This window comes from Leucopleurus acutus, assembly GCF_964270905.1.
Source record: "Leucopleurus acutus genome assembly, chromosome: 17".
NCBI lineage: Eukaryota > Metazoa > Chordata > Mammalia > Artiodactyla > Delphinidae > Leucopleurus > Leucopleurus acutus.
This window is the reverse complement of record NC_139159.1, coordinates 31,211,724-31,226,265: the sequence shown is the minus strand read 5'-3', so window position 1 is coordinate 31,226,265 and position 14,542 is coordinate 31,211,724. Positions and strand designations below refer to the sequence as shown.

General features: G+C 32.6%; 1 protein-coding gene across 1 annotated transcript in view; it reads left to right on the top strand.

Moving 5' to 3' along the window:
- MMP16 (matrix metallopeptidase 16) overlaps positions 1-14,542 on the top strand; it is a gene marked incomplete at both ends in the record, with an annotated part of 349,843 nt that overhangs the window by 145,413 nt on the left and 189,888 nt on the right. Inside the window, one exon of the mRNA XM_082858978.1 lies at positions 8,789-8,937. Within this exon, the coding sequence (XP_082715104.1) occupies positions 8,789-8,937 (149 nt within the window). The remainder of the gene's footprint in view (positions 1-8,788; positions 8,938-14,542) is intronic.

Genomic DNA, 14,542 nt, shown 5'->3' with positions numbered 1-14,542 from the left:
GTGTGTCCCTGGGTAAGTTATTTAATCTTTCTGGGGTTTTATTCTGTCATTTATAAAAGAGAGATAATAATGCTTAACTCGCAGAATTGCTATAAGATAAATCATGTAAATTGCCTAGTACCTAGTAGGCAGTAAAGGACTGGCAGCAGTTGTTATTATTATGGAGGTCTGCTGGGGGTAGAACTGAAATTTCAGTGTGACCAAGAAATGGATTCTATACAACAAAGTAACAAAGGCATACTTGGAGACCAAATTATGAATGTCTTGGAAGTTATTCTAGGGAGTTTACTCTACAGGACTTCAGTAGCTTCAATAGTGCCTGACAGAAAGGAAAAGCTTGGGAATTGTCACAGCCAGAATATATTATATAGATATTGATAGACTGTGTTCTCATCCCTTAGGGAGAGTAAGTGACTATGTCATGGAGAGAATTTAAGGAATTAGCTTCACTTTAAAACATAGAGTATCTTCTTTCTATCAGATCATTGATCTCTGCACTTTCTATTGCATTCCTCCATCAGTCATTTTTTTTAACATTCACAATCTTATTTACCATTATATCTTTGAACTAACTAAACATTATATATGTTATAAAATATCCTCAAAATAGAAATAGTAAGATGAGTTAAGGATGACAAAATTAAATAATAATCTTTGTATTTTACATAATAATTGCATTTATATTGTTTTGCTCTTATTAGAACTATTTTTTCATGGAGAGTTCTATGGCTGACTATGGTTCATTATTTTGAAAATATTGATTTGATACTTTAAAATATGGCAATTTCAAGATTTGTTTATTTCTTTTTTTATTGGAGTATAGTCAACTTACAATATTATATTAATTTCAGGTGTACAACATAATGATTCAATATTTTTATAGATTATACACCATATAAAGTTATTATAAAATATTTACTATATTCCCTGTACTGTATATTACATCCTTGCAACTTATTTTTTTATACATATATCAATTGTTTGTACCTCTTAATCCCCTTCACCAATCTTGCTCCTCCCCCTACTCCTCTCCTCTCTGGTAGCCACTAGTTGTTCTCTGTATCTGAGTCTGTTTCTGTTTTGTTATATTTGTCCATTTGTCTTTATTTTTGGATTCCACATATAAGTGAAAATATACAGTATTTGTGTTTCTCTGGCTGCCTTACTTCACTAAGCATAAGATCCATATATTTGTAATCTCCTTAAAAATTGCCATGGACAAAAAGACACCTCATAAAGATATGTAAATGCAACAGAAAAAGCTATGTCATTAGCTAACTACAAACCACTAGGCTCGTTCTATAATCTTATTCATCAGTTATGCAAAGGTTTTTTGGCAAAATTCAGATGGCAAATTCTCATCTTCCATGATGTCTATCAATTGTTCTTAAAAACAAATCGAAAGGTGTTGCATTTTCATCTTTTTAACAAATAGACTTACAACCTACTGAAATTATTCTTTTGGCAGGTTATTTTACAGGTGGAAAATTATGATTCTGGAATTTTAAAGTAGGAAATTCTGAGACAGTTTTAATAGGTGATGTATTTATATCTTTTCAGTACAAATTCATGTGATAATGGAAACACTTCCAGACATACATCTTTACAAAAATACTCTCTATATAGGGCATATTTCTTTCAAAAGCATTTTTTTCTCCTAATTGCTAAAACATCACTTTTATCTTAATGGGACAGATTTTATGTTCTTTTTATTCATATTCCCAATGTAGCTATTGAGTAGTATATTGCAGTTGACCCTTGAACAACATATGTTTGAACTGTGCAGGTTTGCTTACATGCAAACTTTTTCAATAAATGTATTGGAAAATTTTTTTGGAGATTTATGGCAATTTGAAAAAACCTTGCAGATGAACAACATAGCCTAGAAATACCAAAAAAATTAAGCAAAAGATATGTCACGAATGTATAAAATATATGTAAATATACACATACTTACAAATTATGTTATTCAACTGTTTATGTTTTCGGTAAGGCTTCTGGTCAACAGCACGCTATTAGTAATTACATTTTGGGGGAGTTAAAAGTTATACTCAGATTTTTGACTGCGTGGGGGGTCACTACCCCAACCCCTACATTGTTCAAGAGTCAGCTGTATTTGCAACCTCTTGTCTTTATGGAAAATGACAGCACTTTTGTCTTTTTGTAAAAGAAATGCAAAATTTATGTAAGTGTGACAACTTTTTAAGTACTTTGCCCTGAGATAAGCAGGAAACATCTATGTGGTACAAAATATTTTCTTGGTCATTCTCCATCACATCACAAAGTATTACAAAATTTCTTCTTTTTAAAATGACTAATCCATAAATCCATTTAAAAATAGCTGTATTTTGCAATGTGCTGGAATCAAGCTAACTATTGAAGGTGACACACTAAACCTGTTTGTACTGTGGAACTCCATCTCCTCCCTCAGGACACCTGCTTGAACACAGATGATGAATGTATGAAGTCTGTCCAAGTGAGGGAACCAGAATCAATCTGTGCATTAAATAAAAGTGAAGTTTATTTTTTCTTATTTTATAGGTAGGAGAGTTCATGCATGAATGTGTGGATGTGTGTATTAAATACAATGCTCTGGTATTTTGTGTCTAAGTTTCAAAGATATTTTGTACCTCTACGTCAAAGAAGCTAAATCTGCACCCCACCCCCACCCCAGCCCAATAAAGGCAAGTTCAGTCCATCATCTACATGACTTAGGCTCAAGTAATGTCTTTTAGAAAATTCTCAGTAAAGACAGATAAGGAGACAGTGTATCGCAGTACTCTAACTTTCCAGCACAACAACTAACATATAATGGAATCTTATTAAGGGCTGTTGTCTTTTTGTTTGTTTATTTGTTTGTTTTTACCATTAGAGTTCAGCCATTACTGTTTGAGGGGCTTCACTCCCACAGTTGCTAAATACAAAGTACAATTCACTTTTTTTTTAAAGCATCTTCATTGGAGTATAATTGCTTTAAAATGTTGTGTTAGTTTCTGCTGTATAACAGTGAATCAGCTATACGTATACATATATCCCCATAACCCCTCCATCTTGCATCTTCACTTTTATGCAGAATGATAAAAGTCTCCTTAACCTTTACATCCTAAGTTTTTAGTTTCTATCATAAATTAGAGAATCACATGTTAAAGTGAAAAATATGGTCATGATGATCATTATAACTTTTAGTAATAGCCCCAGCTATTTTCCATCTTTTTGTCCAGTTGACAGTGTCTCTTGATTGGTAAGATGTTCAGTGGAGTATCTTTTGGTCCTTCCACTGCTTCATTTTCATTTAAGAAGCCATTTAAGCGACAGTATAATTCTAGAGAAATTGCATACTATATATGAAATTTCAAACACTGATTCATTCATGGTGGGGATGGGATGGTGATTTAGAGCTCCTTTAGATTTTTGAATGAACAGAAACACTAATTTTTGCCTCATTAACTTATCCTATGAATTTTCAATTTGACCAATTCTGAATGACTGCTCCCACATAAGTTTTTTGGTTAATAGGTAGTTATAATTCATATTTATAGCCACTTTTCAGACTAGACAATTTAGGTCCTAAATTCTGCCACTCTTTATAACCAGTGAATATATGGAATGTCAGTGAAAAATGTCCTCAAGCTTTTGCTAACTTTGCTGATGGTACCACAAAACAAGGTATGATCAGGTTTTAGTTGTTTATTTTGGTTAATAACAGAATTTTACAAGTATGTTTGGAAGTCTCATATTGAAAATGGAAAATAACTTGATAACAATAAAAATTTAACTATTAAAAATACATTCTTCCAGTTGCATTTTATTAAGAAACTCAGTTAATTATATCAGAATAGATTTAAATATTTTGTTAGTAAATATGTTCAATTTAACATGAAGCCAATAATTTTTAAAATGTATGTGCCAATATAATAAAAAATGCATAATTATTTAAAAGGAAGTGATTGTTATCATAAAAATATACTTATCACCCATTTCTTTGTTCTTCCATACTGAGTACTATAATTTGGATCATATAATCACTGGGTATATGAAGCTTGCATTTGGCTTTACCAAACATTAGCTGAAATGAAACTATGCCTGAAATAACTGGCTCAGTCACAAATAGGAATATGGACTGGCAAAGTGATCTTTCAGGTTAAGTAAGATTCCAAACCCTACTTCCCTTTTCTTCTTCTCCAAGAATTTCTATAATATCTAAAATACATCCCTTCATGCCCTAATAAATTTATTGTTTTAATCATTTAATTTTTTTTTCAGGAGGAAGGATGTCTGTGTTTCATTTCATTGTGTTCTCTCATTTCAATGTGTTGGGTCCTGTCAGTGAGGGAGATTTAGGGTTCTTGCCTTTGTGATTCAATTGAGTAAATGAGTAATAATATCTTAATTTTATATTAAGGTATTGATAAACTTATTAGCCTCAACAGCTGGAGGAAAATTTACTTCTCTTGATTTCAGTACTGGACTGAGAGATTAAATAAGAATATATATTCTAAAAATGCTCTGCTTACATTTGCCATTAGGCATAAGAACTATTAATGTCTCCTCGCTGTTATTGCTGTTGAAAGCCATATTTCAGGATACCACCCTGATATATGGATATGGATAGCTAAGTCAATTAATACAGGTTTTCACTATATGGTTACATGAAATGTTTGTGACAAGGACACTTTCTTAATGAGTTTACTGGAACTTTGTGTGTCTGCTGCTCCTTATTTATATTAGAATCTAGTAAAGGCAATATCTATTAGCACAGAATTTAAGTGTTTGCCTTTTATTGCCTGATATATCTTCTTGCTCTGCAGAGAAAATAACTCTTCTGGTTTTTCCTCCATTTAGGTAATCACTAAGTGTAGGAAATTGGTTTTGTCCACAAGACAGCAAGGTATTTGAATATATTAGTAACAGAGAATGTAATTCAAGGTTAGATTTTGTTGCACCATTTGAGGTTCTGTAGTTGCTTGTTTTAGTGATAATGAGATGGGCTGAATCCTAGACAGTAAAAGGAGTCAAGATTTCCCTCAAAGAAAGCTGTTTGTCTCCTAATATATTTTCTATACTCTCAAATGCACGTCAATCCAGTGAGCAAAATAAAGCAAAGAAAACAAAATAAAAACTAATTTGCCAATTTTTTTACATTTCCCCTTTTTGTTTTGGGACTTGGGGAATTTTCAAGCAATATATGATTCTGTACCCTCTGTAGTTTCTCTTTCATCACAATTCTGACTACTTAAATCTCACCTGCATATTCAGTCTTGCTCATTCCAAGGACAAATCTTAACTTCAGTAGGAACAATTTCAAGAACTCAGAACAATTATTAAGCATAAAATAATAATATGGCTTATTGAGCAAGAATTATGCTGGTGGCTTTATATATTCTCAAGCCTCACATGGACCCTACACATACAATATCATTTCCCCAAAATGCACACATAAAGAAAGTTTTCCTTAATTATCCATTATGTGCATTTGAAAACATTGAAAAGACATCAAGGCACAAAATAGGGATATATTTCATACAATGTATGAAGATGGATGTCTATGGCATAGTCTTTAAGAGATAAGGTGTACCTTCAAATTTTACTTTGTAGATTTAATTTAATTTTTTATCAAATAAGATACTATAATTTAGTAGAAAACAAAAACATTATAAAGAAATGTTTCTTCTATGTCACTTCTATTATACCCCAATTTCCCAAACTTCTTATTGTTCACTACTATAGAATGATGACATGCTAAGCCACCTATCTTGCTCTGTTTGTACAACAAACATGTTTTATTCTATAGAGTAGAATAAGGTTACTTATACCAAAGACTCCTATACTTCTTTGACGATTTCGAGCCAGTGTTTATTCCTAATCTTCACTTTTTGAACCTGATCTTAATTCATTGGTAACTTAAATGTCAGTGTTTACAAAGCACTATGAATTTCGGCCAGAGTGTTTTCCTACCCTTGATGCTGAGTGTACAGTACGGCTTGTATTTGGCTAGTTTTACATCACCATGTTGACCAAATTATCTCATACAAAGAGCATTAGCATCTTATTATTTAGGGCTGTTTGGTACAGACTTTTTCCTATCATACCAAAAATGATTGGACTCTCAGAATTCTGTGGTCTCAACAACATAAATGAAATAACAGAAAACAAAAGCAAACTCAAGAGAGGATATCCCCTTGGTGATTAAAAAATTATTTAAACAGATATTTGTTTTCATCTGTATTTTATACATTGGATTATATATATATATATATACTCACATATATAGGCACTGAAGATAAAATTACTACTTGAAAGCATTGTAGGTATAGTCACTTACTTTTTACCTTGACCTAGAGTAAAGCTGTCTACAGCAGGCTTTGCTTCAATAAGAAATGTTATTGAGGCCTTGCTGAATTCATACTATAATGTGACACCAATATAGTCATGTTTGATTTTCCACTGTTTTGTGGAAATTTGCATTACAAATTTTAATTGATAATTATTCCTGGTCAATTATTGATGATGTCAGAAAAGATTTCTTGATTAACCAATAACAATGGTATGAAGAATGGACAACTCAAAGTGACCCATAATCTTATTGACATTGATTTGTCAGCCGAGAAACAGACTTTGATCATAAAATGGTAGATTCCTTAGCCTTTCTGATATTTTACAATTAAAAATAGTTATGCACTTTTTATTCATTTGGAGAAACAGCCTTTCATGATGAATGACATAATATAAAAAAGAATTTAGAGAAAAATCACCATTCTTTTTTTATGTAATTCTAACTTATTTGTTTGAAAGCCTAAGGCATAAATCAAATACATATTTTTTAGAGCATGCTATTTTTTCATTATGCACTTAAAATTCATATATTTTATAGTCTCTATTTGTATGTAAATCATAGGGCTTATTAACAGTTTTTTTCTTTGCTGTTCTCACAAACGTGATTGACAGTAGCTTAGCGCCCTTGAGTAACCTAGCAACAAGGTTTCTTACTCTATAGCAAGTAAGAAATGGATGCAAACAAAGTGCTATGGGAAAAAGAAAAGAGTTCAATTTCAGAATATTTGTGCATGTATACTATTAAAAATCACAATGAAATCTAATTTGGGTGAAATTGTTTGAAAATAGGTATTGAATTTCCTAGTAAGTAATATATTGCCAGTGAAATCTTGTCTCCTTCATTCAGGAAAAAAAAAAAAAAAGGTCTATTTCAGACTGTACCACTGTTGACTAGGTTACTGAATATATGTCTTCCCTAGCAGCCTATTCATTATAGATTAGATGAGGAGAGTGTCTGGGCATGTTTTCACTATGTGGTAGATGAGTTTACTAGATGGAATTTCAACAGTAAACCTTCGTGACAGTGATGCATTTGCTAATCCCTTAAATAGTTTTAGAATAAATGTTTTGTCTTATTTTCAAGTGGTTGCGCTGCACTTTTGGGGGGTCAATTTCTTGGAAATACCACAAAAGATTCCACCTTGTGTTTTACATGTTAAAAAGCTGATATATTTAATATCTCTTTTGGTGAAATTTAACTTCTATAATTGCTGTTTATTTTCAATGAGAAAATAACTCTTTTCTGTTTTAATTGTAAGGTCATAATGGAAGTGTATCAGATATTGGGAGAAAGCTACAACTTCACAGGATCATTATATGATGAATAGACTCAGGTGGGAGGGGAAACACATACTGGTGAATACCTTCCGTTAAATAGCACAGCTTTTATTTTGTGCCAAAGGCAGAATTACCTGGCCTTTCTCAATCTGACAGGAATCTTCAAGAAATCTTAGAGCCTTATGAAAGATTGAAGTAAGGGACAGCAGGATGGGATATGAGCTGGACATATGATTGTGCATTTAAAATGAATATATAGAATTGTAAAACTAGAAAGCATCCACTCTCTGGTAGAGATCCCCCCCAGATAACCCAAGTTTTGGTTATTTTTAAAATCTAACCTTAAATGACTCGGATTTTGGCTGTAATCATGACTGGGTGTGAGCTCAACATCAATATCTTCCTCTCACTATCCTCCCAAATCTCTCATCCCTAGGGAAGACCAGAACTAAAATCATGATATCCTTAAGGAGAGGGACAAATATTCTCACCTAAATAGTCTGATTTTATCTGTATGTGAAAAGTTTGGTCACTTACATGATTTGGTTTGAAGTGAATCAACTGTAAATAAATGAAAGGATATCCTTTACATGAGAAAGAGTTCCCTGTCCTTGAAGATATCTAGCTACAATTGGATAGACCAGTTGCATAGAATTCATACCCCAAATGTCATTATAGAATAATTGGTCTACATGTGATGATGCTACTGGTAACAGCTATAGTCAGTGACTAATTATTCAGGAAAATGACATTTCAGATGTGGCATATGCACATTAACTTCCCCTTTCAGCATAGATGTCTCAGTGGGGTCATACTCTTGAAAAAATATCTTCATTTTGGGAAGTTGAGTTCCTAGAGGGCAGGGATGATCTTATTTGTGATTTTATCCAGTATCTACTATAGTATTCTATACAGTGTAAGCTTGAGACAAATGATTAATCTTTTTCTTTACAATTAGAGTTTGTGTGTATGTTAGAAAGATCTGTAACAACCACTGAAATTATACTAAAATAACCTAAACTACATAATATATGTTAAAAAGAGACAAAATTAAATAATATATGCCCTTAGGAGAGGAAATAAAGTTTAAAAATCAACTATAGACCGAACTTAATTACCATAAAATTCCTGTTAAATTGTGAAGTTGATCTAAAAAGAGCTGTACTTGTTATTGCAGGTTTGGTTACAGAAGTACGGCTACCTTCCACCGACTGACCCCAGAATGTCGGTGCTGCGCTCTGCAGAGACCATGCAGTCTGCCTTAGCTGCGATGCAGCAGTTCTACGGCATTAACATGACAGGAAAAGTGGACCGAAACACAATTGAGTAAGTAATGGCATCAGCACTCTTTTTTTCTCAGCTCTTGAGCCAAACTAGGTGGTCTGAAAAACCCTTAGTGAACTCCACCAACCACAAATGGAATGATATTTCTCATGAATGTTTCTTTGGAACTTAATCTATGTTAACTCCACTCCCCTGAAATTTCATAAAAAATTAAAACACAAAATTAAGTTTATTCACCTGGACTTAAGCAATACATTTTCAAATTAGGAAAGAAAATACCAACAATGGGAGTTAAAGTAGATGTACAGCTGAAGCCACTACTAGAAGAGTGGTGATAAGTGATGTGCTGGAGCTGGATTGTATGGCTGGAGGGAGTTGTGTGTGCACATCTCTTTCCCTAAATGATATCACAGCAGTAGCTTGAAATTGGCCAAAGTCAAAATATTGAAACCGAGGAAAATAGGAAACTGCAAATCAGGCTCTGTTTTTGAGGGGGAGGGAATCAGAGAGCCAGTTAATAGCTTACTAGCTTTCTGCTAGTGACAATTCTCATACTAGTTAAATCAAGGGAAGAGTTTTCACTGAAAAGTCTGTGCTTTCAATCTTTTAGTAACAAAGGACTTATTTCTACTCTTTAATAATATTTGTTATTTTATTTATTGTTTTATCAATCATATGTTCATTTATTTATTCAATCAGTCACACTTTACTGGGCATTTTATCTGTGAAAGAGGCATATACAGATCCAAAAGACATAGTCTCTTCTTCAAAGGAACTTCAAGTTAACTGTGTAGCTAGACACAGTCATAAATTGTTTTACCACAAGTACACTATGAAACAGCATTATTGTTTCTAGACAACAAAGGAGGAAATGATTAATTCTTTTAGTGCAGGGAAGAATTATTTGTGTTCATTGAGTCTTTGATACTCAAAAGTAAATCTACTTCAGCATTTATAATGATCAACACACATTAAACCTACACAATAGGGAAGATAAGAATACATTTTTCTCTCCACTTTTTCAAGTAGAATACTGAAAGTCAAAGGCTAGTTGAAGTCCAGATTAGTTTCAGAGTCCAGATTTTTTGACATTTACTTGGGGAAGTTTCCACTATACCATGCTGTGTACCTTTGAGAAATGACACATTTTTCTTAAATACCTGAAGTGCCTGGACTCAGGAGTATATAATTAATTCTTACATGTTAAACTAATTTAATATATAATTTTAAAATTCTATTTTGCCTTCTAATACTTAAAGTATGATGTTAGTCATACTATTTCTATTTCATCAAAACAGAAAAAAACATATAACAATGGCTTGAAGATTAAACAGTTTTCAAGCAGTTTGAAAAACTAAATTGGGATAGGGAGGGTGGGAGGGAGGGAGATGAAAGAGGGACGAGATACGGGGACATATGTATATGTATAACAGATTCACTTTGTTGTAAAGCAGAAACTAACACACCATTGTAAAGTAATTATACTCCAATAAAGATGTTAAAAATAAATAAATAAATAAATACATTACCTCTCCTAACATTTTTCATAGATACTTAAATATTGAATTTGATTTGAGTCTGTGAAAACAGAATGAAGAATTAATATAATGCATTCTGTGAGAATGAGAAACCTGTTATTAATATTGGGAATACAATTTTGATAGTTTGGATCTACTGCCCTGTAATCATCGCAATTCTCTCTTAATAGTATACTATCAAAAGTTCATTTTAAGTCATAAGATACCTCTTATCCAAAATAAATATAGTGTTAAATTAATAAGCAAAACCTCCAGCAAGCCCTGTGTTTCATTGCTGTGTACAATACAGAACTCCATTTATATTGTACTCTTTATCCCAACAACTTAAAAAGCGCTCTGGACAAGCTTTCTTGTTCCCTAACGCAGAGCTGATACCTTCTAATTCACTTTTTTGGAAATTATGACACAGTTTTTAAAAATACAATAAATGGTGACTTGGGAAACAAATTATTTTAAATATGCTTATTACTAGATACTAAAATTGAGAGAGTGGAGTCCTATAAAAGGTGTCATTTGTGTTTCCCCCCACTTTTGAAAGCCCCTGCTAATCATTGAAAAGACTCAGGATGGATAAGTTTGATTCCCTAAAATAGCTAGAAAAAGGTCTTTGTCAGGACATAATGGAAGAGGAATGTGTGCAGGATTTATTTGGACCCTTCCTGTGGAAAGGGGTCTGAACAGCAGTATGAAGTAAAAAATGCAGAGGTGCAGAGAAAGACACGGGTCTTTTCCTGGCATACAGTGGCTCAGATTACAGACCAAAAGAAAGGAATGTGTCAGTGTGCAGGTGTTAAAGTAACATTTCTGTGAGCTATAGCATTATAAAGAAAAGATCAACTAAATAAGCAGCCTTAAATTTAAAACCAACCAGTTTTTCTGCTTGCTTTTTGTTTTTTTTCTTTAAAAGAGTTTTGTTCTAACTCAGTTATTCTGAAATTAAAAATGCATCTTTCTCTTTAAAGAGAGTGTTACACTTGGTCGTTATTTCTATGTGAACCCATTAAAGCCTTGTTGAACCCTGGTCCTTTCCCTTCCTAGACTGTGATGCCTCCTCTGTCCTCTGTGTCATTCTCATTTTCACTCATACTAGAAACCCTGCTTCATACTAGAAGCAGCTTCATTTGCTTCCTGTCTGTTTTTTCCACTGATGTATCCCCAGTCTTGGGGTATTGTTGCTCAGGGTACTCAGCTCAAATTATGTACCATTTTTGTAAGTGTAATCCCTATAATCATGCTACTTAAGCAATTTTCTGTGCTTCTGTAATATTAAATGAATGTGTGGTAACAATCCATGCTGAAATTGCATTCTATTATTTTACATAGTCAAATTATAATGTATGATTTTTTTCATCTAAGTCTTATTACATAAAATATGTAGTAAAATTAGAGACCTAGAATTATTCATCAGTATTAAAATAATGTCTTAGGATTCATTCATTCATTACGGCATTTAAATGCCATAAACATTTATCTAATTTTAGAGTCTTGTTGAAATCAATTGTTTTTAAATAAAGTAATTATATTCTTTTTTGGCAGACAGACATTTGGCGGATTCAATCTATAATTCTTGGGTAATGAAAAGTAATGATGCCAATTATAATAATCCCTATATTACATTGAAGAAATTAACCATTTTCATGCAACAAATCTGGTTAGTACCTTAAGTGGCATATTATATAGCTTTTGAATTAACATTGGTATTGGAGAGATAGTAGTGGTAAATACTTATACCTTCCCCACCCAAAATGAGCTAATTATCATATGTTGCAATGGTTCTTTTAAATTATTGGTTACTTAGCTAATTTTAGTAAGCAAGCTCACTTAAATTCCTTAATAAGTGAATTAATCTATGTTATGCATAAAATGCAGAGTTTTGCAAGGACGGAAAAGGATAGCAAGGCAATAATAAGAATGAGTCTAATATGTTTTTATAATATTAATAGTAAGTATTTTAAAATTTTAGTTTATCTTTTTATGTGTGCACAGTGTTATGCCCTGAAGCATACTTGATGGGATTTGTAAGGTGATCTTTCTTTCTGTTTTTATCTCTCTCTCTTTCTTTCTCTCTCTCCATATATATATATGTGTGTATGTGTGTGTGTATACACATACAAACATATATACATTTATACATGTATACTGGATGATTTTAGTAATTCTGTTTAATTTATCTAAATCATGCCCAGAAATTTGTCTTAATTAAAAATTATTTTAAAACTGAATAAGTAGCTTTATTCAAAGAATTATTATGAAACTGTAGTGATATTTGAACTCCTGATTTTGGAATTCAAGTATTTATTTAGATATATCAAGAACTACAAGCTTTTTGGTTTACTTATCCAGATGTTCCATGATTTTTTTTCTTTTGTCTAAATTATCAAGTTAAGATTCTTCATTTTCAATTTGGATATAAAAGATAGATCCATCAGTAATTAAAGATTTTTCTTTGTTATTTTTTAACATAACAATGGTACTCAAAGCTATAACATTATAGCATGGGTCAGTCCACATCTTGGTAGCTGCAGAAGGTTGGTTAACAGCTAAATGAGCAGGGTCCTTAGAGCCCCATTCCAAAAGGTAAAAGGTGAGAGGTGAAAGCTTAAGAAAGAGGTGACGCTGTAACAGAGCTTTTGTTCACATTGCAGATCATGGAGGCTTAATACACTTATTCTCTGTGCTTGGGTTTTTAAGTACTTTAACTTTGCAGTTTCAGCTTTGGAAATAACGTGTGGGTCCATGCAGGCTGCTAATGAGTTGATAGAAAAAAGAAACTCTGGACCAGAGTGAGCTATCAGCCTATCTACATTTTGAGCCCTAAGTTAATTTTCTTTTGAAAAATCTTCTTCATTATTATTGAACTTGAATACAAGCAAAGCCTAAGGATTTTTAACATAATAAATATAAACATATTTTAAAATTTCTAGAAAGATTTCTTGGGACAACTATAATCATAGGTATTACTCTTACCTTTCATTAGAACTTGGAAAAGTTTGGAGGATAGAAACCTGTTTAATATATTATGTTGATGAATATTTTCTAAGATTACTTATGCCTAAGGCACAAAATATATATTTTTGAGTATTTTTTCCCTTGGTAAAGGTAGATATATGTACACAGGGCCACTGTGTGGCACAGCCCCAACCCCAAAGCCAAAGAGTGGCATTCCCATCTTATTCTATTGAGGAGCTGCCTTCCTGCAGCCCCACTATAGGGGCATCAGGGGCATGGACTACAACTTGAAGGAGCTTCTTGGAGTCATGCAGTGGGCAGCCCTATATATTAGTTGGACATGAATGCCCAACTAATTAATTTCTTTTTTAACTGAAGCTAATGGATACTGTTTCCTATATAGTGGCTTTTAACATTACTGTAAACTTGCTTAGAAGATTATGGTTACTTTATTTACATAAAACAGAAGATAATGTGTCTGTTGGCATATTTGTTATCAAAATACTAAGAATATCCCTGTCTTGAATAACAAAGTGCTTTATGTCAACATACAAGTCAAAGTGAACTGAAAAATGTAGAAACATAGATATCTGTATGCTGCTGCTGCTGCTTCTACTACTACTAGTATAACTACTTCCTGATATTTTAAAAATAATATTAAAATTATAAGTTAATAATAATGGCAGTTACTATCTGCCAGGACCTGTTCTAAGTATTTCACCTGATTTAACTAATTGAATCCTCACATTAACTCAATAATAGTACAATCATTTCATTTTATAGAAGAGGAAACTAAGGAATAGAAAGAAACAGACTGAATAATAGCACAGGGCTTGTGAGTCAGTGAAGCTGGATGGGAACCCTGGCAGTCTGGCTCTTGGATCCCTGCTTCCAACTTTTATAATGTAACTCCTCACAAGATAACTGATTTTTAGATATTTTTCATTTTTAAATTGAGTTAATTTAAACAAAGACATTAATGATCCACCAAACTAGTTTAAAAATGCTCCGTATTCTAAACAGTTAAACCAATACTGAATATCAGTATTATATTTATGGAAATTGGGGTGGTGCCGTGACTTACAACTTGAAATTACAAAATGTCTCTCTTGTAGCTCACTGCCCCCCACCTCCACCCCCACCCCCCGAGCCCAGTGCTC